This window comes from Malus domestica, chromosome 02, assembly GCF_042453785.1.
Source record: "Malus domestica chromosome 02, GDT2T_hap1".
In the NCBI taxonomy this organism is placed as follows: Eukaryota; Viridiplantae; Streptophyta; class Magnoliopsida; order Rosales; family Rosaceae; genus Malus; species Malus domestica.
The window spans coordinates 27,598,399-27,625,840 of NC_091662.1; the positions used below are offsets into that span (position 1 = coordinate 27,598,399).

At 36.6% G+C, this 27,442-nt stretch overlaps 2 protein-coding genes across 2 annotated transcripts; both read right to left on the bottom strand.

Moving 5' to 3' along the window:
• Nucleotides 1-3,905: 3,905 nt before the first annotated feature.
• On the bottom strand, nucleotides 3,906-8,175 carry MSI1 (musashi RNA-binding protein 1). The gene is given in 6 exon segments (NM_001294043.1): nucleotides 3,906-4,343; nucleotides 5,224-5,319; nucleotides 5,425-5,549; nucleotides 6,429-6,581; nucleotides 6,810-7,136; nucleotides 7,799-8,175. Coding segments are annotated over 6 exon segments (1,269 nt in total). The 5' UTR covers nucleotides 8,144-8,175; the 3' UTR covers nucleotides 3,906-4,120.
• A 2,683-nt stretch (nucleotides 8,176-10,858) lies between these two features.
• Nucleotides 10,859-17,596, bottom strand: LOC103407273 (ribose-phosphate pyrophosphokinase 1). Its single transcript, XM_008346219.4, has 9 exons — nucleotides 17,246-17,596; nucleotides 16,913-17,092; nucleotides 15,448-15,696; nucleotides 14,851-14,994; nucleotides 14,288-14,455; nucleotides 13,363-13,432; nucleotides 12,229-12,310; nucleotides 11,513-11,672; nucleotides 10,859-11,177 (listed from the first exon to the last, which is right to left on the bottom strand). The coding sequence occupies exons 1-9, from the start codon at nucleotides 17,360-17,362 to the stop codon at nucleotides 11,139-11,141; spliced, it is 1,209 nt and encodes a 402-aa protein (XP_008344441.1). The 5' UTR covers nucleotides 17,363-17,596; the 3' UTR covers nucleotides 10,859-11,138.
• Nucleotides 17,597-27,442: the final 9,846 nt, after the last annotated feature.

Below are 27,442 nucleotides of genomic sequence, written 5' to 3' on the forward strand. Positions count from 1 at the left end.
TGCTTGTAGGCAACATTCCTCAAGTGATCGAGATCCAGCATGATCTCCGTAGACTCATTCATGTATTTCCCGAATGACAGTTTCCGCCTCTGCGGGCGTAAGGCATCTTATGTATAGTAGGTTAAAACCCCGCTTGTAGAGTTGGTCATTAATGATCAAGTAACGGGTGGCCTTGTATCGAATCTGCTTAGCTTGGACTTTGTCATTTGGAAGGGTGCCATGAGCAAGGAATCTATAAATCGGGGTAATCCAACAATCCCCATGTTGTAAGTTGCACACTTCCGCAACCATGGTGCTTAGTGCTGCCAACAATTTGACCTGAATTTTTCCCCCAATCTTGTCTTCCACCTCTAAGGCGAGGCGAGCCAAAGCATCTGCATGACTGTTTGCCGCTCGAGGAATTTGGGTGATCTAGTAGTGGAAGTGCTTGAGCAACAATTGTGTTTATGCCAGATATGCTGCCATGGAGCTATCCTTAGCGTCAAAGTTGTTGGTGACCTGTTTAGCACATAAACCCCTGTTAATTCAGAAAGAAGCGATTGCAAGAGGTTCAACCTTGCTAGACAAGGTGAAATCTTGCTCGAGGCTCTTTGTTTGTTTTCCAAATTTGTAGATTTTTTACTTAATGCATTCTCCAGTATGTATTCAACTTATTTCCATCAATTTTCCTATCTTAAGAGTTCCATTTGCATCTGGATCTGGTTAGTTTAATGGATATGTTATCATTAAAATCAATCAAGAACCACGTAAATGGCTTAAGGGTGCCTGGACTCCCTTCATTTGAACGTACAAGATTATGAACTAAAACTCCTTGTTTACAAGGCAAGAAAAAGAACTTAATGTGGACTTAACTCATCCATGACAATCCTTTGATAACAAGAAGTCTGAGTAACTTGGGGCATAAGTAATCGACTAAAACCATAGCAGTGGCACGCCTAGTACTTAGTTAGGATGAGGGTAGCCTTGATCTTCTCAATGGTGTCAAGTGTCAACATCTGTCTTAAAAGATGGATTGCGTTGTTGATTCCGATGGTAAAAACAGCTGGCAGCACAGTGCTGCTCTAGCACTTGCACTTCCAAATTCTGCAATGGCGGTGGCTGGCAACTGAGATTTGAGTAATTCAAACGAAATGTAATAACAAACTTGCAATCATATTTGGGGCTTCAAAATAGCCCCTAACCACTAAAAATTTAGTTACACAAAATTATCAAATTAAACCAAAAGAAAGACATATGTTTGAGAAGATAAAACCGAAAGAAGAGAATGCCAAGATTTCCTCCTTCCTTTCCTTCCTTCCCCAACGCTGCTGCCTTGTCTTTTTTCCTTCCTTCCATTTAGTGATGACAATAAGTGAGAGGAAATGGTAAAACAATTGTAACTCTTTAGGTAGTCTTTATGCCCATTACTCCCACTTAATCCTCATCTTTAATTCCATTTCCTCTGATATTTGAATAAGTGTCAGCTGGCTTGTTCTTGACTGCATCAGTTTTGACTGCTAGATTTATTGCTTTCAATGCTTTATTGTCAGTTACAAACTGCTCAGCCTCTTGGGAGCCTTTCAGTGTTAAAACAGCCATAACTTCTTCTAGAAAAATGATATTAATAATCCGCGAAATGCTCCAGAAAATAGACATCAGTAGCTTTCCAAAAATATAAGGCACATTCTCTAATTCATTCTGAGCTGTTTGCAACTTGCTCCCAAAGTCAGCTAATCTGCACAGGCAGTTTTGACGAATTTGTTACTTAAAATCCCACTTATTCTATTTTTCTTTTCTTTGCTTGACAAATCCAACAAAACACAAAAACAAAGTAAATAGCTCAAAAATATAAGGAACTAACTAAGAAAAGACAAGTGAATTTGATGTAAAATATATATAAACATGAGCTTATCATACATCAGGGTATGCATTTACTTTTGGTTAAGAGATCTTCTCTTGGGCATCAACGAAGCAACAAAATGTTGCACTATCAACAGCTAAGGCAGTACATATGAGTGCTGCAAAAGCAACATCAAATGCCATTTGGTTGAGGTATGTGTTGAAGTATTTTGGAGAAATGCAAGTGGATGCCAAACCACTTTTGTGTGACAGCACCTCTGCAATAACTTAAGAATTCAATCTTTCACCATAAGACCAAACATATCAAAAGAAAATTCCATTTCACCAGAGAAGCCTTGCAAGAGAACATCAATGAACTTCTAAACTGCAAGTTTGAGGATCAAATGACTAACATTTTCACAAAGGCATACCTCAATTAAGATTTGGGTATCTAAGAGAGCTACTTGGAGCCAAGACCAGAATTCATTTAGAGGGGAGTGTTGAACTAAATGATCCCTACCCTTGATTGTAAAATAAAATTAGGTAATGAGTTTTGTCTTATGGCCACATGCAAGGCTTTGATTAGAATGTGTTGTAAGGCTTGGATTGAAATTAACAACAGTTACTGTTTGTGCAGCTTGTTGATAAGCTTGTACTACACCAATGGTGGAATCCAATGTGAATCAATCAATGATATCATCACTGCAATAGTAGCAACGTTTGGCACTGTACTTTCTCTAAAAAATTCTTGTGTAGGGAGACTTTGAATACGGTATCTAATTATCAATATTTTTTGACTGAAACCTTAGTGGTTTTCAATTTTTGATCGAAGATAAATTATATTCTCCATTCTCCAATATATTGTATATATGTGTTTGTGTGTGTGTGTGTGTGTGTGTGTGTGCGTGTGTGTGTAAACATGGGTACATTCATCAAACCTAACTTAAAAATTATTGTACCAAAACATGAATACGTTTTTCCAAAAAAAAAAAGAAAAAGAAAAAAGATATTAGACCTAGTAACATTATTACATTTCTTCCATTAAACTTAACATAAATACATTCTCAAATTAACGAACTAAAATGTACCCATATAAGTTAAAAAAAATCGATTAGAAAAAATTGAATAGATTTTATATAAAAAAAAAATGGGTACATTTTGTATAAAAAAAAATGGCACATTTTACATATAGCAAATTGATATATTTAAGATCGGTTACATTTAAGATTAGAAAAAAATGAAAAAAATTATATAAATGGGTACATTTAAGATAAAAAAAAATAAAAAATATATAAGTTTAAAAAATAGATTAGAATAAATTGAATGGATTATATTAAAAAAATGGCACATTTTATATATAGCAAATTGGTATATTTAAGATCGGATACATTTAAGAAAAGAAAAAATTGAAAAATTATATGAATGGGTACATTTAAGATTAAAAAATCAAGAACATGGATAATTCCATGTTCTAGTTAGTTGTCTGCCTGCATAGATTGCCTATACACGTTTTAGAGAATTATTGGCAGACATACAACTAACTAGAACATGAATTGAGAGGGCAGAGTGGCCCACTACCAATTAGTTATAGGTTTAATTGTTTAATGTTAACGCCAAGGAAGAGAAATCTTTACCGGAAAGCCAGGAATGTAAAGTTATGAAAGGTAGTGTGCTCGCTCAACCAAAAAAAGAACGATTGAAACAACCAAGAACAACAAAAACCTTTCAAGCGGATACAAGCTTTTTAAACCCAGATGATTCCACCAAATACAATCCTTCAAGAGCAAGGGATAGCAACCAAAGGAAATCATTTGCAAGGCTAGCCGGTTAAACGGATAAGTCGTGTAACAAACAATCCTTGTTCATTTGGCGTTGCTGCCTTCGTCTTTTGGCTTTAGGACTAGCTCAGTCTTCTTCAATAAATAGACGGAAATGGATTAAAAATGTGCTTATTCAAACTAGGTAAGTACTTTCGGTACTTCCTGGAAAACCACCTCTTAATAAGCAGACCTGGTGTTTTTTAAATGATGTTTCTAATGAACTATTAATCTTATGACCAAAAAATAGTACAAAGCTCCATTCGAAAATTACTGCCACGCCGAAGTACTGCATATAATTACCATGCATGGGTCAAATACATTACTCATCTGACTCAGTAAACAACACACAAATCCTCAAATGCAATGGTGAAAAGGGAAGAAAAGAAGAAAGTTACACAAAAACATAAATAAACAAAGCGCTGCATGCCTCCTTCCCTAATTAGCTTTTACTGACTACATTTGGCTAAGTATTGGAAATTACACTAAGGCTTTGCCGGTTCTTCGGGTAAATCATCTTCGTCATGGTAAATGTTCTCTGCCATCTGCCAAATCTGGAGTATATTATCTTCAGCAACGCTAGAAATAACCCAATCTTCACACGGGTTCCACGAAAAATCAGATATTTTACTGGTGTGACCCCCATGAATAAAAAGTAACTCTGGGGGGCCGTCTTCTGCATCCTCTGGTGTCTGCTCTTCATCAATTCTGTAAAGAACGAAGTTATAACATTTGAGTTAAGATTTGTTTTCATGCAAATATAATATACAGTACACAATGATAAAAAAAAGTTTGTAGGGCACCGTAATTATACAGGTGCGGATGCTTATCCAACCTAATTGACAAAAGTAAGCATGAAAAGAGAGATCTCCAAATACATCAATTAAGTCCAAAAATTAAAAGAGATGCACATCAGAGACAAATATACCCTGGTTATCTTCATATGAAAGCTAGTATGGCAACTAAACCTGGGACATAAGATGAAAGGGAGGAGTGGCGTAATAGTAATGACCAAGATACATATATAATGTTTTTAAGTTCCGACTCTGAGGATAGTACACCATACGCCTGGTTTTGCCAGTGTCATTTTTATATTTTATTTCCAGAGTTTCTTTGCTGTATCAAAAAACATTTATTAAGGCTTGTGTCAAAAATTTTGCCGAAGCATCTTTTGTTTTCTGCACACTAATACTTAGTTTGGCTACTCTCTTTGGTTCATTCTTATGACCAAGAATAACCAACAAGCTTGGACGAGCTTAGGACAAGCTTTGGATGTATGTGCCTGCTATATACTTCAATGCTCAAATTATAAAGAGGATGATGCATACGTGTGGTCTGATGCCTAAGACCCCTACATTTTTATGATGCTTTAAGCTCCACTGACTCTTACTTTCCTGATGTGTCTATCACAGTTCTCATATCTGGTTTCCCAACTAAGCCACTATTCTAGAGCCATAACCTAAATGCTTTCACAAGAACAGGCACTCGAAATACATTGATTTCTGTTAAAATAGAACAAGTTGGAGTGAAGAATGCCACTCCCTATAAAACAAAGATAAAATATGACACACGGTTCTTTAAGGAATACCTGCTAAGATCCCAAACCATGAGTCTCCTACCAAGACAACAAGAAGCTAAGATTGTTTCATTCTTTGGATTCCAACCGACTTGGAAAACCTCCTCCCTGAAATACCACAAAAATAAAACTTGATATCATATCTATAGATTGATTACAGCAAAAGATAACTTTGGACAACCAATTTTATGAGGTCCAGGGAAGGATCCTTACTTATGGCAATCAAAGGTGTGGAGTGCAGTATTGATTTTGCGTAGATCAAACAGCTTAACAGTTTTGTCAGTAGATCCAGTTGCAACAACCCATTCATTGAAGGGATTGAAAGCCAAACAGTTAACCTGAAAAAAAATATTACATAAACAAGCTACTTTAAAATTGTCCAAAATTTCCAAGGCTATAATATCACAAAGAACTAATCCGTTCATTACTTATAATATTAGATAAAGAAAACTAAAAGCCTTACAAATGTTGCAAAATTGTAACAGATATATTACTCGACACAAAGTTTGTCAGCTCTAGAGTCTAGAAGTAAAAAAATCACACAGGACTTCGCCTACTAAGATGATTCACAACTAAAAACATCATAACTATCTCAACAATGATTGCTTGCTTTTGTTTCTATTAGGTATCCCACAACCCTGCAATAAAGTAAAAAAAAATCCATTGTAACAAATTGACCAAGCTATCTAGTATTGCCGAAATGTCACTAATAAAAAAATTTCCTTTTCAGTATTACCAAAATGTCAATAATTATACGTAAAAGCTGCCACCCTAGCCTTCCTGAATAGCCATCATTGTCTCAGTCCTTTCCAGGTTTCCACAAAAGATCTACAGATTTTCACCAAGCTTTTCAATTACCAAAATACAGTATTCATCAACTGGCTAAAAACTCCTTGAATCAGTAATGGAAAAAAATTAGTTTAAGGCAACAAATTACAGCAATCAAAACATATAGAATTGAATGTTAGAACATAATACACGAGAGCTTCTCAATTTATCAACATACAGTATTCATCAACTGGCTAAAAACACTTTGGTTTGGATAAAAAAAATTAGCTAAAGGCACCAATTTACAGCAATCAAAACATATCAATTTGAATGTCAGAACATTATACAGAACAGACCTGAATGTACCAAGATTGACATTTAAATCTTAAATGCATAAACATCAAATATCTGTAGCAATGACAGAATATTCACAATTTCACATCACTCACCTCACTCTGATGAGCAACCACAGATTGGACAGGCTTGGTAACTGATGGAGTCCGGAGATCCCATATGAGAAGGTATTGATCATCACCAACTGAACCAAATAAGTATTCATGCCTCAAATGCCATGCTACATCTTCCACTACACCTTCATGAACCTAATCCAGGAACCATTTCAAACAACAGTAAAATTTTAAATAAAAGATGCTGAGAAGCAGCAATCGTATAAAGTGCTATCTTATTGCATCCAAACTCAACACGTTACTGCCATCATGTTTAATGACAGCCTTACTCTGGTATATGTGCAAATTTAGCCTTTTCTTTACTTAGCAACAGCTGCACAGAATCGTCTGTATCAAATTGCACACATAGCTGTAGTGACATACCTTAAATATCTGCATAGCTTCAAGAGTTTTGTTCTTAGCAGTCGCATTAATGTCCCACAGGCATATCTGAGCATCATCCGAACCACTGAGTAAATGACCCTGCTTGAACTTACTCCACGATAAACCATATCCTTCAGTGCTGTGGCCCCTCAGCCTCAAATCAGGACTGCATGCACCATCCAATGGAGGCTTCGATGGATGTTTGCTATAATCGAACACAAAAACTTCAGCATTAACGGTCTTTGTGGCAATAATAAATGGATTCTGAGGCATATATCGAGCCCGATTAACCTCTCCATCATGATTTATTTGCTGGATTATTTGCACCTGCAAGAAAATTTAAGACCACATATCTGAATCCATTTAGACATATGATCTCTGCAAATACAGCATAAACCAATATACAATGTTTCAGTTCAGTTATTAGAGTGTCATACGGGCTGCAGCTCATAACGTTTTTGGTTCTTGGACTCTAAGGACATTTATCCTATACCAATGGCCGTTGGTACTTTTCTAATTCAAACCAGTGCATCCAGCCTTATGGAACCAACTTGGAACACAATTCAGGAAGCTTGTGTGTTTTCTCCTTTTCAGATAAACTGAATTTCCTTTCTGTTTCGTTCTTCCTCTAATTCTTAATAAACAACTTTAGCCAAAAATAAAATCCTTACAATGACCAAAAACAAAATAAATTGACAGAAAGTTCAATAATTGTTTTTTCAAAAATAAAATCCTTACAATGACCAAAAACAAAATAAATTGACTGAAAGTTCAATAATTGTTTTTTGTATTTCTAACATACAGGATAGACATTTAATACCAACAAAAAAAAAAGATTCGAAATTTCTGGTATTTCCTAGCAGTTCCTCTGCACCCAAGCAGGCCCACATTCCAAAACCTCCAAATTTGAAATCTTTAACAAATCAGTATGAACTATTCATGTTCCTATCCCCAAAATTAACGACTCGGACCACAAAATCAAGCGTTACCTTTCCATTGGCGCAACCAAAACCGCCAACCTCAGCTCGATCATCGTCATAATGGCGAGCATCGTTCTCGGCATCCTCCAATGGCAGCTGGACCTGAGCGAGCATAAGGTAATTCGGCTCGTTCTCGGAGGTGTGAGTCCCCAAAATCATCTTCTGCACCGAATAGTCCTTCCCCGGAGGCTCTTCTCGGTCGGGAAGCCACTCCACCGTAAGTGAAGGCCATTCTAGGGCATGGGTTATGACCAGATCGTACAAAAACGGTGTGTTCTTCTTCCATATCTTGTACTCCTCGTTTATCAGCCGCTCCTCTATCTCTCCCCTCATTTCTTCGTCGTCTTTGCCCATGCTCTTCCTTCCACTCTCTCGGAAATTCTCGTATTTTCTACAGAAAATTGTTGAATCTGAGTTGTGAGTTCTTGGCGGGAATTTGGTGGAAACAAACCCTAAAGGGAGGGTTTGAGGACTCTGAGTGAAAAGGGGGAGAGTGTCTGGAACTTTGGAGAAGCGAAAGAGATGTTGGGCTTTGCTGGCGGGTCTTTTGGTGTGGGAAGCTCCAAGGGATTTACGGGGTTATACCTTTTCCATTTTTTTTTTTTTTTCAATATGTAATTCTGACTTTCTATTTTAACGTTGACTCACATTACAGTTTAGTGATATTCCTTCTTATTTGTAAATGAAATGTCTTAAGTTCGATTCTCGTCAAATATGAATTTGAACCACATTATTACTAACTCATTGTGAAGTTACGTATACCCCTTCCCCTTAGTAATATTGGTAGATTACCACCAAACCCTACTAGGGGTGGTCACAATTTAGTTTGAAATTGAAATTTATTTTATTTTGGTTCATTTCATTTTGGGGTAAGAACCAAAATGAAACCAAACCATTTTATTTTGGTTTGATTCATTTCGGTTTCAAACTGTTTTATTTTCAACTTGAGCCTCACTTGTAGGCCCTTAAAAAATTAGCATTAATACAAGTATTCAACATTCAAACAAACTAAGGTTCAAGGCTTATTATATTAACACCCTACATATTGTTGATTAAACCTCACATATTTAATATATCTCACATTTGCTTTTTCAATTAAAAATTATCTTAATACACCCCATATACTTTCTCATAATACCCTTACACCCCACATTCTCATACACCTAATATTTTCCACATACACCCCACATTCTTTAAAAAGAGAAGTCTACAATCCGATCTATTGAGCTTGAGTTTCAGTGGGTCATAACAACCAACCTCATTTTCTCTATCTCTTAAGCCTTTTGCTAAAAATGATTTCTGCTAAAAAATGGCAACTGGAAGGAACCTAACAAAGCAAAAGTAAACACCATAAGATGAATAAGAACGGAAAAGACGTTGCTTGGTTGGCCTCCTATGAAATTGGGTAGTACGGAAAGCAAAAGCAGGCTTAAATAATTATCGATGTCGTTGAATAATTAAAACAATGACAAATATGAAATTTTACCTCATGTGAAGCTTCCGAAATATTGATATCATGTTCCATTCGTTAATTTTTTTTCTCAATCAACATGTTTATAGTTTCAATAGTTAGAATTTTATTCAACAATGGAGTGGAGGGAGAGAGGGATTTTGATAGTTGAAGAAGATAAATAATACGTTAAAAGTAATTTGGGGTGTAGTAGGTTACATAAGCCACTTAATATTAAATTTTAATGTGGGATGCATTCAACATTATGTGGGGTGCTAATAAAAAAAGCCAAGGTTCAAAACCTAGTCATTTGCAAGCCAAATGCTTTATGGCGTTAATCAACTCAAGTGAAAAAAATTCTTGATCACCATCACCATAATGAAATTCAAAGTGAAACAATGTTCAAAATCAAAATGCCTTGTGGCATTAGTTTAGTATAATCAAATTGAAAAGATTAAGTTTACCATACTAAAATTAAAGTTCAATGTCAAAATGCCTTTTGACATAAGTATTAGAACAACCTGAAAAAATAAATTGTTCATGCAATTCAACAAAAAAGTTTTAGTGTTTTAAGTCACTACTTTGAATCGTTCAACCCTTTGCCTTTCCATTTCTTTTTGGACACTTACTCTTCGAATGTTTAAGAGGCATTTGAGGCCTTTTAGCTTGTGAATGGGCTTGAGAATGCGATACTTTGGAAGACATTCAACCTTGTAAAAGTGAAACCGATAGATGAGAAGCCGTTAAACCTTGTGAACTAGAAGCTTGAGATTGCCTTGGAACTTATTGTGGTGGAGGATTAAGAGTAAGATAACCGATGCTTGAATTCGAATCGGTCAACTCTACACAATACAAAAACATAAATGATATAAATTACATTAGTTAACTGCTAAAAAGTAGATATATTCATAAGTCATCACCAAAGAATTTTCCCACCACCATTCCCGCCCTACTTTTTAACCAATTTTCCCATGAATATAAGCTTATGCTGCAGGATCAGAATGTTAGGGAAATTTGACAGTTGACCTCATTCGAATGGATATAAGCTTATGCACATACAAATTGCAAAGCAGTTTGCCTACCATTTGATATCTCAAGGCCTTGTTTAGTATTTTTTGTTGATCCAATTTTTGGTTTTCAAAAACGGGAGTAAATTACTTATTACTTGTCGGTTTTAAAAACTAAAATTCGATAAAAAAAAAAGATACCAAACAGGCACTAAACACGTTCATGTTCTTCTAGTTTAGCGACCACGGTAAGAAAATACAAATCATTTTTCAGCTTTCTCATTATTACGAATAAGGAATTGAAGCGTCAATTCATCATTCTTCACGATGGTCTCTTGAGAGCAAAATAATTGACTAGCAAACCACCACAGATGACTCCCAGGCTCTCAACTTTTCTTTCTTTTGTTTCCTAACCTCGATACTCGTTGGATGCACAGCTCTCGTTTTCTCCGGTTGGCCTTCATCATCAACCCAATATGAAGCTTGCTTCAAGGCCAGAGTAGGACTGACACAAAACCATGATTCCGCGGGCACATCGGGTGAAAATGAGTTTAAGAGACAGTGAGATTCGCAAGCAATTTCATAGGGCTAAATCGAAATTAAAGAAAAAGATAAAAAAGGCAAGTACAATGTGATTGATTACTCAACAAAATTTGAGCTTACAAGGTCAAAACAATGATATCATACAAGAACCAAACCATTTTTTCCGCAAAAGGGGGAGAAATGAGATTTGTGAAGCCCTAGGCGGGATTATCTTCCCAACAGCCTTCGGTTGTACAAAGTTCCGAAACAACAATCTTCATTTTTCTATTGACAATCCTGTTTCCGACAAGATAGCTAGCTATACGGCAGTAACAGAAGCTGGGAGGGCACACCGCCAACATGAATTTGATCAATCAATGCCCAAGGTGGAATAGGGTTCATAGCCACCCTGACAAAAATTCAAAACGACAACTCTCAGCGAGTCAGCACTGCTTTCCTGACTTAAATGGTAAAAACTATGTAAACGCTGAACTCCTATTCTCCCTAGAAACTAAGATTTGTAATAGAACCTCAAGGGGAAGTACAGAGCTAGAATCAAATGGTTTTAACACATGAAGCAGAGACGCATGACATTTTTTGCCCTTGCCCACTGACTTCATTAGGTTTTTATATACAGGCCAATTGCCAGACAAATCGATTGAATTTGTTTATGTAACAGGGGAGAATGGACTAATTTTCAGTAAGAATCGTATTAAACTAATTTTATTGATATATGCTACTCACAGAGCAGTCATCATGAACACGCCATATGGTCTCGCCCAGAAGATTTGCTACTGACAAGACAGTTAGCTGGGGAAAATAATTCTGCTCCGACACTGGAATGGTATTTGTTATGATCACCTCTTGAAACAAACCGCTCGACAGCCTCTCTATCGCAGGAGGGCTGCAAAAAGACAAAAGATAAAAGTAAATATTCTAGCGTGCTATTGCATATACTGACTACGGCCTATAGCAATATCAATTGTCAACATTAGTTTCATGCAGAAAATACGTATGAACAAATAAAAGGCTCTCCCTAAAACTCATTCCTTCAAATGTCACAAATGCCAATCACCTAGAGATGACATTTAAATATCAAAACTGCAGATTTTTTTATTGGATCCTTTCACCTAATTATAATGCATATTTGAACAGATGTAGATGGCCGAGTGCATTAAACTCCCATTAACGTGGGTTCTGAGGAATGCAAGATAAATCCACCTATGTTTCCACAGAGGGTGTTCCTGCAATCATCGGGTCTTAGGGCAAGCCAAACCATTAATGCTAAAGGCCACTCTGTCCAAATCATGCCAATATGTATCAAATAAAATTGGGAAAAAAGAAAAATGATTGTTGGCTCCGGTGGATGTTTTAAAGATCATAAGCCCGGCTTAAAACGCTCTTTGTGTCATGCTAAATGAGTGAAAGTGGAGATTCGTGCACATATAAATTCCACGTACCTAAAAACCGCATGCGTACTGCATGCATAGACTTCCCTGGCACCCTCTTGATGTAGTAAAGCAGCACCTTTCGTAATAGTCCCTACAACCAAACATCCAAACAATGATACTCTGTTGCAACAATAACAACTAAGAATATAACTGCAAAGACTAGTTGATAACAGAGGAAACTGCTATGAAAACATCAATCAATTCAAAACCAGGACAGTGAATCAATAGTGTTTGTGGCATTTGTAGCTAAGATGGTTAAAAATTGAAAATACAAGTTGTGTGAACAAACTTGTGATTTCGTGATACTAGACTTTCATATAACCGAGAGGGATTTTTGCGTATTCATTTATGCACAATTAAGAGCTCTTACACTAATGGCTGTGGATGTCCAAAATTGTAAAAGAATATCTGGATTTGGAACAGTGCTAAGAACCAACTATCCAATGCTGACCCCAGGCATATTTCATACTGAAGGTTTTAGTAAGTGGGCCACTCAAGTGTGGAATGCACATACAGTCAAAATGACAGGGATAGCTTCCCTTAGCATCTCTCTAAGGTTTGATGATTTCCACACTGTCAGATAACCCCCTGTATAGTCTTAGGCACGAACTTTCAAGTTAAACCGACATAAAGGACTATCAAACGAGGAATAACCCACTTCTTCAAGCCTCCAAGATACAATTTAAATGCTGTGCACAATTAAGTCTCCATCAAAATGAAAATTTGTTCCAATCCTGATCTACATTTAGATGTCCTTATAGTTATATTTATGAAGATGAACTAGTACAATGCAATGCTTCCTATGGTTAAAAGATAACGGTTCCAATCCACAAAAAAAACTATACTATTATTATTTGTATTGGTTGAAATATATTTCTCATTTCTTTTCATATGAGAGATGTAATAGTTCTTTTCAGCCCCTGTTACCCCCTATTTCTGATTTTACTACGATGATTTCTATTTCCATAATACTCGCGTCATAGGCAAGATCCTTTTTTAATGATTATGATTTCTCCAGACAATAGCTTTACCAACACGAGCTAGGCTCATCATCAATATCTAAGTGTTCTATATTATGTCATATCATTGTCGGTACTCTATATGATCGATTTTACAAACAGATTAGAGCATGTACAAACTAACCAGCTGTGTCAATCATGTCATCCACCATAACTGCTACTTTTCCCTTCACATCACCAATCAAATTCATCACCTGCCAAAGAGATATACAGAAATGAATTCCAAGTTACGTTTCCATGGGGAACCCAAAAAATAAAACTTATGCATATGTGGATGACTATCCTTTGATTAAAGTGAGAGAAGAGAGAGAGAAGAGAGAGAAGAAGAAAAGAAAAAAGGTGGCTCATTCACAAAAATCAAGAGAGGCTTTTAGGAAATCCAGAGTCTGGATACAGAAATATGGTAAAAATTACAGGCACATTCAACAATAATTTTCAGAATGTAAGCACAGGGGGTGAGAAAAGTGGTACTAGCTCGGGTGAATGGAGTTTATTGTCCGGATAAAGATGGCAGAAATGCAATCAAGTCATCATATTCTCAAAGAGAAGTAGCAACACTGGCTATGTCAGGATTCAGAGGTAAACAGAAGTAAGAACAACAATAAGATATCTGAAGTTGTCCCAAAGAATAATATCTCAGATAAAATGGGCTGCCATAACGAATGATGAGATCAAGGAGTATCAACTGAGTAAGGAGGGAGTTTTTAAATGATTTCAAAGAAGTGTACAATTCAGACTTCCAAGATTACGTGCTGTTATTTTCAGGAGGTGGAGGCTGTGCATTAATGGATGTTTCAAGTCGGTTAGTTTTAGAGTTAAATAATAGTTTTTTGACACTGTTTTAGAAAATGCAACATCATGAAATTAACTTGGTCCTTCATAGTCTGCACCAGTTTATCTAAAGCTTGATATACGATGTGAAAGCATTCAGGTTTCACAATAATTTACCTTTCCAACAATTTCATGTGTTGCTTCAAATATAATGAAAGAACAAGACAATCATAGGAGGCAAATCAGATAGTCGTCAAACCCATCTGAATAGATCGTACCTCTGCCACATTGTGCCCATGACGCCTTTTATCAACAATGGCTAAAGGAGCATCAGATAATTTTTTTGCAAATGCACGAGCTCTAGCAACACCCCCAACATCAGGTGAGACCACTACCAAATCATCAGAGCATATAGTCTTGCTGGCGAGGTAATCAAGTATCACAGGCTGTGAGGACAAAAAAAAAGGTTATAAAGAAGGTGAACCACATAGGAGATGTCCAACAATTCGAACTCCGTGATCAACAGTATTTAAAATCTTATACCACTCAGGAGTTTGAGGGAAGAACCCAGTACATTTGTAAATAAGCATATATACTTTAAACAGCTAAATCAAGCAAAGTGAATTTTATCAAAATCCTTATAAAATTGTTTCCTTAAAAGATTTCTAGACACAAATATATTTATAGTTCAAAGGAATATCTCTTTCAGCCAGTTTAACAAATAATATGTCAATTCAACTAGATTTTATTTCAGGTAGCCAAGCAACATTCTTGTAAGAGTCCAGCACCCCCGGGTCCGTCAATTATGAAACAAAAGGGAGCGAAGTATTACAGGTATTACCTGACCATATACATGATCCACGGCAATATCAAAATATCCCATAGACTGCCCAGAATGAAGATCGCATGCAAGAACACGATCTGCACCTGCTTCTGTAATCAAATTTGCAACAAGTTTGGCTGCAATAGATTCACGCCCTTGAGTCTGTAACAAAAAACAATTTAAGATAATAATTAAAACAAATTCAAACTTAAAATTGGTTAAACCTTGCATATCACCTTCAACTAAAATAACGGCATTGTGGAGTTTACCACAGAATGCATTTGCATATGTGTTATCAACTAAGCATTCTAAACTTCTGCTTATTCATAATTCTATAGTGTAGCTCAACCTATTTGTGGACAAATTCAAGCAAAAGTAATACTTAAACTTACTTTTATGTTGATGACCTGAACTTTCTTAAAACCTAAAAACCCAATTTACGGAATCTAACTTGCGTATTCGCAATAACTCTCCATCAAGATATTTAATTGAATTTTTGTACTAGGACAAATGGGAATCAGTTATTACCAGTAAGCTATATTTTTTTGATGCTCAAAGTAAAAATTTACCAAAGATAATAAGTTTCAAGAGTCCTTCCTCATAATACGAAGTTACCTTTCTATCAGCCCTGGCATAGCCAAAATATGGAATCACAGCAGTGATATTCTTGGCTGAAGCCCTCCGACAAGCATCAATCATGACCAGAAGCTCCATAAGATTTTCGTTTGCAGGAGGACATGTGGGTTGCACAAGATATACATCACACCCTCTTACACTCTCTTGCAACTGAACATAAATCTCTCCATCAGCAAAGCGTTTGATCTTAATCCTTCCAAGTTCCAGACCCATGTAGCAAGCAATTTCCTTTCAAATAAAAACATTAGGTCAGACCATCGTGCAATTAAATGATTCATAAGTTTACAATACATTATGGCTACGCTTGCTTTGGGGAAATTGTTCCAAGCAGAAGGTTTCTGAATTAGAAAAACTTTCTGATGTTTGTTTGAATGGTCAACTTCCTGGAACATATGAGCATTTTTTTAGCTTGTGTGTCAGGAAATGTTTCCTCAAGAGACAAGGAGAGAAAATAAAAATTTCCTTTACTTCCGTTAAGTCAAATGGCATAATTAAGGCAAAATTCTCTAGAGAGATGGTGTTTCTCAATCTACCAACAGTGAAAGATATTTCCAAGAGAATTTTTGTGATTGAAGTTCTTTTTTTTTCTGCTTCAAATTTCTATTTCCTAAACAAGGATGCATCTTTCCAAACATACAAACACCAAAAGATGGGTAATGCAAATGACTATCACCATGAGCTATATATTTTATAGAAACAAAAGAAATTCAAATCATTACTTAAACAAGGATAAAGGTGCATTTTGACATATATTGTAAGTTGAGGGTACTATGCATTCCTGTAACACAATAAAAACCGGAAAGTAAACGACAAAATCGATAACCAACATCATTTTTGCATACAAATCTTGACACGCTAACTAATATACTTTTATGTAGGGACCGTATCCTCTCTTTGATTTTGTTAATTCTCATTTATGATCTAGAAGATGTTCACGAATCCTTCTTCCCACTAGCTTTGTCATTCTAACTATCAACCATAACAAACTGACAGCCAAACCGACAAAGCAGAAAACTACATCCATACAATATACCTCCTTCCAACAATTTACTTATATATGTTCAGGTGAAACTGTCAACAGTCAATTATTAGTACATAGATAACTAATCAGTTTGTCCGATCCTATGCATAATTTGCTTGGGTTTCTTGATCCTCATTTTTCCACAAGTAAATCTGACAGTTTCCAATTGCAAACCACCAGGAAACAATAAAAAAGAACAAGTAAACCCTGATTCCAACACCTCTACCAAGTCCTCCTACCAACTCTTATGGAGAACCAAAAGGTCCAGAACTCAAACAATAACAAACGAAACTTTTGGTATCTACTTTCCCTAATCTTATCATTAGCATGATAAAACACAATAAATCTTCATTGAATAACAAAATTATCATTCAAAATAAAAACATAGGCAATCTTAAGTGGTAAATTTGTCTAAAGCTAAACCTGAGAAAGCACGGGGTTCGCAGTGCCCGAAAAGATCCTGAGCCTGGTATCATTCTTGCCAATTTCATTCACCAAATGTGTTTTCGTGGCCGAAAAATTCAGCATAATATCTTCACTCCTGAAGAGTGGAACGCACGGCTTTCCATTTGCATACTTGAGAGGCTCTCCCACACTACACCTCTGCAACACATTATTCAGAACCAATAAATTTCAAATCATAATATCGAAATACCGCTCCAATTGAAAATAATTAGCGAGAATATTCGAGAATTAAAGCATTTCTTGAACCAAGAAATCAGAACATGAAAGCAAAGGAAAGTTACGGCAGCTTACGACGGCGTTTGGGACCGGGACTCGAGAGCGAGAGAAGTTGGGGATGTAAGCGCGAGTGTGTAAAGAGTTGCGAGAAGCGAGAGGGGACGGGGACACTGTGTGAAGCAGCGACGCCATTTCTTGGAGTTGGAGGTAGCAATCAGTTCTAGAGAGAGAGAGAGAGAGAGAGAGAGAGAGAGAGAGAGAGAGTTAGGGTTAGGGTTAGGGTTAGGGTTTTACAGAGTTGGTCGTCATGGGGAGGAGTGGTAGTAAAGTGGGAGGCTTATTGGTTGTTTCTATTAAGTATACAAGTCCGCAATATAGTTAGCAAAGTTGGTTAGAGAAGTTAGGCTTTCTCGTATAAAAACTGTTGTGTAACCTTCATTCTATCAATTAATACAAAAGCATATTTCTCTCTCTAAAACTCTCTGTGTTCATCTTTCTTTTCTTCATCTTTCTTCTTGATTTTCTTTTCAATTCCCAAACATTGTAATGTAGTTAACATGGTATCAGAGCCACTCGGCTCATGCCTTGGATTCTGGTGGTTTCGTTTTTTTTTTCTTCATTAGATTTCATCGTTTTCATCTTTTTTTTCATTAGATTTTCCTATGTGCTTCCGTGATCGTCCGGTAACTTCTTGGCAATTTGCTCCGACTCCGCCTCTGCTTGCCTAATCACCAGTTCCTCCCTGGCCCGGAGACTATTGAGATCAAGATAACACTTTTTGATATCGAACGGGTCTTCTGCCTGACCCAAGTATGACAGCTTCTGTTTTTCGAACTCTCTTGAATGACGATGATGTTGGAGGGGCGATCGAAGATGATGACTTGGCCTTGGAACTCGTCACTGAGCATGGTCTTGATGGAGACGAAGCCCCTAATGGCCAACTCCTCCATGTTGCTACCATCCATGGCCATGCCTTATTTTTCCCAAATTGGAGTTTTGATTTGTGATATTTGGATTCAAGAATATTGGTCATTGCTACTTCCACTGTGCTATCTTGAATGGTTGCTCATCTCCGGTGTGTTTTTTTGGTTTTTTTTTTGGTCAAGAACTAAAGATTCAGGTTTCATATTTCTTTATGCACTCCAACTGTTTGTTTGATTGTCTCAGTGGAAAATTTTGTGTTAATTTGTTCGCTTCTGGTGAAGTCTTTCGCTGGTTTGGGTGTTGCTCGAAGATTGGGTGTTTGGCGATCTAAAACGGTGCTATTTGGAGATCTGTTGGTGTGAGTTTCGTGAATCAGGAATGGGTCAGCGAATCCACTGTGGGTACACGAATGTTCTTGGGCTTGGCAATTCTGGGTTTTTTTTGGGGAGTTCGTGTTGAAGTTGTAGCTCTAAATATGCTTAATCTTTCATCTCTGCGGTTCTCCGGTGATTTGTTTCGTTTCGGAGTTGTGATTTGTTCTGGATTTTTACCATGTTTCTTGGGGCACGAAGCCAATATTCTGTTAATTTGTTGAGGCAAGAAGCCATATTAGTTAAGGCACGAAGCCATTTTCTTGTTGATTTGTTGAGGCACAAAGCCATTGTTCCTGTTGATTTGTTGAGGCACGAAGCCACTTTCTTGTTGAATTTGTTGCAGCACGAAGCCATTCTTGCAAGTTTTCTATAATTCTTGGGTAGTTCTTGAAGTTGTTCTTGAGATGAATACAAATTAAGCAGATAGGGGGTGCTTCCTGATCCACTAACATCTGGAGACTTGGGTTGTTCTATAACATAACCTGAAGGCCTTATGATGACTGTAGCTGGAGAAGATTTGCTGAAACCCTTCTTTCATCTTCGGGCAAAAGTGGCTGCTCTTTCAAGATACCTGACTTAACAGGTCTCTCTCCAGTGAAGACGATCTGATCTTGGTCGCCTTGATACTTGTTCATATTTCAGTGTTTGTTATTTGAGACTTTGCTGCAATCTCAAACTGGGATACCCCAGTTGAGATTGAGGGGGAGTATTAAGTATACAAGTATATAGTTAGCAATACAGTTAGTAAGTTGGTTAGAGTAGTTAGGCTTTCTCTTATAAAAAATGTTGTGTAACCTTCATTCTATCAATTAATACAAAAGCATATTTCTCTCTCTAAAACTCTCTGTGTTCATCTTTCTTCTCTTCATCTTTCTTCTTGATTTTCTCTTCAATTCCCAAACATTGCAATGTAGTTAACAGTTTCTTAGCAAATGCTGCTGCCACTGCGAGTGGCGGGATGGGGTACAGGGGAATGTGAGGAAGAAACACTACCCATTAAACATTTAGAGTAATTTCAGACCCAAAAAAACAAAAACAAAAAAAGGGTTAAACTCTGTTTAGTACACTCATGTTTCGTGGTTTTCAACATTTAGTATATTAAGTTTTTTTCGTTTTAAATTCATACCTAAAGTGTTAATTTTGGAACAGTCTCATGCATTCGTTAGTCAAACTGTTAGTTCTCTCGTTAAGTAATGACGTGGAGCCTATATGGACAATGACTAAGCGCTACGTGTCATTAAAAATATTAAAAAAATTAATTAAATAAAAGTTCTTTAAAAAAAAAACCCATCCCTCCCCCCCCCCCGGCCCCGAAGGGAAGAAAGAAGAAAACAAAAAAAAAACAAATCTGGGAAGAAGAAGGAGGAGGAAGAAGAAAAAAAAAAACAGCAGCCCAAACCCAGTTCGTCCCCCCTACCCCCCTCCCGGGCGACCCACCTGTCTTCCTTCTTCTTCTTCTGGGTTGCAGATTCGGTTTTTTTTTCTTTTTTTTTTCTTCTTCTTCTTCTTCTTCCTTCTTTTTCTTCTAGGTTGGGGGAGGGGGTAGAAGGGATAGGTTTTTTTTTAATTTATATTTAATTAATTATTTTAATATTTGTTAATGAACCGTGACGCCCAGTCATTGTCCACATGGGCACCACGTCATCACTTAACGGGAGAATTAATAATTTGACTAACGGATGTATGAGACTGTCCCAAAATTAACATTTTAGGTATGACTCTGGGATTAAAAAAACTTGATGTACTAAATGTTGAAAACCACGAAACATGAGGATAGTAAACAGAGTTTAACCCAAACAAAAAAACTATTTTGAGAAAACTTTTCTTTATTTTCTGAGAGAACGTGGGGGGAGTGAGAGGTTTTTGGTTTTGGGTTTTTTTTTTTTAATAGTGGAGGTATTTTAACATCACCTCTAGGTGAGACTTCAATAAAAAACAATAAAATTTGGACCTGTGAAATTACATTATTGCCCATCATTTTTTGTGTGTAATATAAGTCTAATTTGTCTTTTCATCCTTTTTGGTTAATAAAGAAGGTTTCATTATTTAGTAGAGATTTTTTCAAAAACTTTTCTTTTTGGTTTTTCCAACAAGGGCATGTTTGTAAATGCATCTAAAATGACTAAAAGTGTTTTTGGTGAAAGTCTTTTTCAGTTCCAGAAGTATTTGAAGTGCATTTTGTAAAAAGCACTTTAAGTTTTTTTTCTTCGGATTCACTTGTATTTTTAGTAAAGATTAGTTTCAAAAGTATTTTCATAAAAAATGCTCAGTCATTTTAAAAGCACTTTCAAACATACCTTTAAAAAACACCATTTTTATTGTTTCACACGTCTATGTTTAATCATGCTTTTTTTTAATTTATTTATTGAATTCAATGACCAAAAACGTGGGACCATGATTTTTTAGGGCCAGAGTAAGGGTGGTCTGAATACTATTACCTCAAAAGTCTAGTCATAGACTCACCAGCTCCAAGCAGAACTGGATCAGACGAAGCAACGTTGCCACCATCACCCTGTTCCAAGGCATTAGGCAAAGTCCAAGTGACTCCGCTAGTATGACCATACTTGTTCCGCAAGACACGCGATCTAATCCGGATATGGACTCAATCAGATCCTTCATAAGTCCTAGAGTTCCTACAATCTATAAATTGGCATGCGCCCCCAATAACCATAGCACCTAAGAAGGTGCAATATCTACTTCTAAACATCCCTTAGGATTCTCCAGGCTTAGAACGAGAATTATATCATCATAACACTAAAATATCTGCTGAAGAAAGCTCGGTTAACGCCAACATTAACCCTGTTGGGGGGGACAACCCGCTTTCCGATGCGTCTATCGTTCCAAGGATGAAATAACAATTGCACCTGGGATCAAAGAGGGTCCAGTCCACAAATCTCCTTCTTCCATGGACTAGATTTGGGAAACCCTAATGAAGATCAACACCTCTTTTGATGAATTTGAAAAGAGCTACGTAAACGCTCGAGCTGAAAGCCACTCCGTAAAAAAACTTATGAAAAACCTGGAAAATTCGAGCATAACAACCTCTCAAACTTAGATCCCTATTTTCGGTTATGGGAATATTAGTACTATAACCCTTGAAGGAAAACCTATAGTGTTGCCTGCTATCCCAACTTCAGCAAACGTCACTGATCCAGCAAGGACCCCTTACACGACAGACATGTTGATAATGTGGCCTTTGCAAATAGGCTTCGAGTCCCGCAAGACTCTCATCTAGTGAATGAGATAGGGGCATTGGGACCGAAGCCCTGCTGCTTGAGATTCGATGAGCCTGAATCCTCCGAAAAACGCTGACGCCCCTGAACAGGGAAAATCCTAGAGGTCTAGTCAGAGAAGGTAATCATCGCGCTACTAATAGGCCGATGGTTTGCATCAAAAGTCTACTATCAATGGCAATCGAAACCATGCCTCCACCTGAAATTTTTTTCGCAATAATGGTTCAATTTATTTCACGGAGATTCTGACTAGACTATCATATTATGACTATTAGAATGCCATGGCATACAATAACACTGATACTTGAATGTGTAAGATGTTCTTGTCCACCTTAAAAGGATGGACTATGAGATGGTACTTAGCGTTGCCAGCAAGGTCCATTGATTGCTTTGAAAGTCTATCTAAAATCTTCACCAACACTTACTCATTATACTGCAAAGTGCGCAAACGTCATGAAGCCATGTAAAAAATGGCTCCCCAGTCTAGAGAAAAAAACCTCATAACCTATCTGAAGCGTTTTTGTGTGGAGTTGGCAGAGGTTGAAAAGCTAGATGATAGGTTGACCACCATGGCATTTAAGCAAGGCCTCTATGTCCACTCACCCCTTTCCCAAAAGCTAAATAAAAGGAAGTATGTGTCACGCTCTAACTCTAAGGGATATAGAATCCCACCTTTCCAAATTTGGGGGATGAACCATCACCAATCATTAACCCCTAAATTCCTAATGATTACAAAACTTGCCAACTCACCCTTATTTGGTAAAAATATCAAGCCAATTCCATATGATCACCCTTCTCCAATTCAAACTAAAAATATCTCTAATTACATATGAACATGAAATAATACTAGCTAGTTTTTGAAATAATTTTGTAGCAAAATGAACTTACGTTGAGACTAGTTTACACATCAAAAGTAAGTTATTGTACACAACATATAAATAGAAATCCAATAAAATCATTACATAAAAATGACTTCGCACATACTCACACATATGTAATTTTTTTTTTAAATATTGAGTATTACAATCTACCCTCCTTAAAATAAAATTCATCCTCGAAATTTGTAAAACCTTAAACATTGTATAAATAAAGTAAACATATCTCAAAGACATAAAAAATATATCACAAAAATTATAGTAATAGTTAAAAACATTAAGAAAGTATATAGTTATAGTGGTTGCTTGGAGACTACTCTTCCATGTCAAGTGGATTGCAGTTCTCCAAATATTATGCCTTCCCACTTTAGCATATAAACAGAACACCTTTATATTGAACTTGAGAGGAAAATAAAATTAGTCTTTAACTGAAAATCACTTAATAATGAAATCAGTGTAGAAAACTGGATGGTTATATAAATCAGATATGGAACTCACCAATCACCTTACTAATTGGATTTCTATATTCTCATCACATGTCATTTATAAGTTTATCTCATCACATAGTCCAAAACATGTAGGAATGAGATTTCACTAGCTCATCACACAACCTGTGTTAGAATATATGAAACAAATAGAATGAATGGTTGAGATGTTGACACTTGTAATAAGATTACATGTTCTGTTGCATAGTTTGTTAAGATTGTGAGAGGAACTATAAATACTCCTACATGTAATAACTTTCTCATTAAGTAATATACAAAGATTCAATACAATTTTTCCCTATGTTTTCTCTCTGTATCTTCTTCTATCTTCTTCTACAAGTTGTCTTCTTGATGAGATCTTATCTGTTTAACATGCTTAACATGGTTCCCCGTCTTTGCTTGCGCAACAACCAATTTGCAACAACCTTTGTCTGCTCTCTGAAGTTGTTTGATCCTCTTTTCTCCTTGTAGTTGTTATTTCTCTGGCGATTTTTTTGATTTCTTCTACGATCAAGAATTAGGGTTTCTGTGGTTCTACGACTGACCACCCTTCGTCTTCTTTATCAATTTTCTTTGCTACACACCAGGTGTTTGTTTGATTGCTCCAGTCAAGAACTCTTTTTCTTCTGCAAAAATGGTAACTGCATCGCAACTTCAGATTTTACAGTCTCCGATTACTGCTTTAATTTCTTATGTTTCTTCATCTGTGAATGTGAAATTGGATGAAGCAAATTACTTGAATTGTCATTTTCAAATGGAATTACTGTTGGAAGGATATGAAATTATGGGTTTTGTTAATGGCTTAAACCCATGTCCGTGTAATCTTGAAACTGATGAGTATAAAGTGTGGAAAATGCATGATAGGGCTATTATGCAATTGATTACTGCTAAATTGTCTCCTATTGCTGTATCGTGTGCAATTGGTAATTCTTGTTCTAAAGATTTGTGGACAAGATTGAAGGAACATTTTTCAACTGTATCCAAGACTAGTGTGTTTCAATTGAAGTCTGATTTACAGAACATCCAGAAAGGTACCAGCACTATATCACAGTATCTTCAGAAAATTAAAGAATCCAGGGACTACTTATCTGCTGCAGGAGTGAAATTTGAGGATGAAGATATTGTTATCTTAGCACTCAATGGTTTACCATCGAAGTATAACACTTTCAAATGCGTAATTCGAGGACGAGAAAGTGTTATTTCCCTCAAAGAGTTTCGAGCATAATTGCTTGCTGAAGAGGCTATTCTTGAAACTAATTCTACTACACCCTTCCTGTCTGCTATGTTGGTTGATGCCAGTGATAAAGGTCCATATTTTCATGCAAGTTCATCTCAAGGCACAAACTACCAAGGCGACAATTATCAGGGCAATCATTACCATGGTAATACTTATCAAGGGAATAATTCTGGCAACTATCAAGGGACTAATTCTGGGAATTACCAAGGCAACACTTCTGGTCAATCCAGTTATGCTTTTAAGCCTTATAACCATAACAAAAACAAAGGAAAGGGCAAGCTTTATTAGGGTAACAAGTATGCCTACTCTAGACCAAATATGCCTATTCAAACTCATGTTTTGCCGGTTCCTACTCTTGGTCTTCTTGGTCAGTTTACCATGCCTGCATATGGTGGATGTCCTGGCTCTTATCTTTCATGCCAGTTATGCAACAAGATGGTCATACTGCTCCATATTGCAACAATGTCCCTCGAGATAAACCCAAGTGTTTCATGTTGGAAGTATGCCTACAAAGCCACTCATTTGATGTAATAGCTTTTGGAATACTTAATGTATTAAACTTTTATATGTTTAATGAAGGGCAAAGCTTATTGTTAATCACTATTTATTGTATCTTGTGTTTAAGCAATAAGGGAATCCAAGGAATGTATTTGATCTAAGAGATAAGTGATTTAAGTAAGTTAGATTAACGAGACCTTTCTCTTATGTTCATTCCTAAAACGTTCCTAGCCATAGGATTGCCAATTGGGCATTGACAATCCGCTAAGGTTAGTATGTGTTATGTCGACTCAAGCGCGAGTATGACAAGTCTCAAGTCATTTAGTGTTGGACACTAAGACAAACACATAGGTGCTCGAAAGAGTAATCGAGTACACTGAACAACGATCAAAAGAGAGTTCAAACATACATGTCATGTAAGAACTCGATAGTTGCAATATGCAAAGTAGTCCTTTGACCCGAGACATCATAGATGTCTAATGGTTAGGTCCTTGATCTTTGATCATGTTAAATGGCATTCCATTGGAGTGTCCACGACATTGTTGGGATCAAGCTATCTAGTCATGTAGGCATATGAATGTACAACAAGGGATCTCTAACCTTCCATGGTGGAAGGAGAATACTCTAAGATATGATTCGGGAGTCTTTGGCCAAAGCATATGAATATGACTTAGGAAGTTTGTTCCAAATCATGTTCAATTGAATCATATAGAGAAGTATCACATTGGATAGTAGACATGAAACAAACTATCACTTAAACAATGTGATTAAGAGTATTGTATTAGAGAATGACCGTATTGCATTGTAGTTGTAACTGGATAGGTTCTCCAACCAATTCTACTTAGCTTGGGTAACCATGACATACTGCTAGGTGTCACTCATGGTTTGTGGAAGCCCTAATGATTAGCAAACACTAATTTTAAGGGAGAATTAAAATGTGGTTTCAATTCACAATCGATCGTTAAGAGTAACAATCGCCCACTACCTCGCTGAATGGAACCTAATGGATCGTACACCGAGTAAGGATGATAGTGAAGAAATAAATAAGATGGATATGCAATTAAATTGTTTAATTGAAAAATGGTCAAGATTAATTAATTAGTTAATTAATTATACGAAATGTTCGTATTAGGCTTTTAAGTTGGTTTTGGGCTTCGGGGCCCAAAAGCGTTTTGGTCCACAAGGCCCATTATGTTTAAGTTGTATGACAACTAAAACAAAATGGGCAAATTAGCCCAATAACAAGGTAAGGCCGGCCATAGGGTGAGGGATTGCAAATTTGGATTAATTACAAGTTTGCCACTCACTTGAAATGAAGTATAAAATCAACTTTATAGCTTTATTTCTTATTAGGGTTTTTCTTAGTGAAATGAGGTGAAACACTTTCTCTCATTTTCTCTAAAGAGGCCGGCCACTTAGAGGGGATTTAGCTAGCAATCTTTTCTTCTCTAAGCCATCCATTTTCATCTTCACACTTCATCCTTGGTGTGGAGACTTAGAGACATCAAGCTTTTGATGTTTTGGAAAACTAATCTTCAAATCCTCAAAGAAGAAAAGGAGCACTAAAAGGAGGAAAATCACAAGGAAGATCCAAGGAGCATGGAGGTGACTTGAAGACCCTCCACTTGGATGAATCCCTTGTGTAAACAAGGATGAGCTTCAAGGGTAAAGAATCTTTAAATTCTTAATTCTCTTTAATGTTGTTAAAGAGTCTTTTGGTTCACCATATACTAGGCTTTGAAAGTCATGGGTTTTATGAATTGTTTTTGAATGCATGCCTACTTTAATGTGTTAATAGTTTGCATGTGTATTCAAATGTTCTTACTTGTTCTTAGCTAGGACAAATTTGTTTCCTTCATTTCATTTGTGGCAGATCAAATCACACTACTTAGTATTGTTTTCATATAGACAAAGTACCTCAGTTTCAACCACAATTTCAGCAGCAATTCCCAATGCATGTTGGTCAATCATCCTCTCAGTATCCTATGTAACCAATGAACACTGTTATTTCTCAGTCTTCATAGAGTGTTCCTGGTATGTCCTCTCATCACTCCAATCCTCAAGTGTGGTTAACTGACTCGGGTGCCATTAATCATATGACATCTAAGTTTGGTAATCTCTCTTTGGCCATTCCTTATCTCTCGAATGAGATGGTATAGACTGTAAATGGTGAAGGTCTGCACATTTCTCACATTGGTAACACTGTTATAAGAACTCCATTGCAACCACTTAAACTCAATTCAGTTCTATATGTTCCCAAGTTATCTCAGAATCTATTATCTATTCATAGAATCTGTTTAGATAACAATTGTTGGCTGATCTTTGATGCTTTCAATTTCTGGATTCAGGACAAGGCCACAAGGAGAATGCTATACAAAGGAGTGTGCAGTAATGGTCTCTACCCAATTACATCCTTGTCTACTGTCAATTCCTTTCAACTTCAACTTCAGCTTTGCTTGGTCAGCTAGTTAACTCTACTATTTGGCATAGCCGACTAGGTTATCCATCAAATCTTATTGTTTCCTTAATACTTAGAAAAGCTAATATTACCTGTAGTTATGACAACTTACCTGTAATGTGTCAAAGCTGCTTAAAAGGCAAGTTTTGTATACTGCCATTCCAGTCAAGTGTCAATAAAGCTACAAA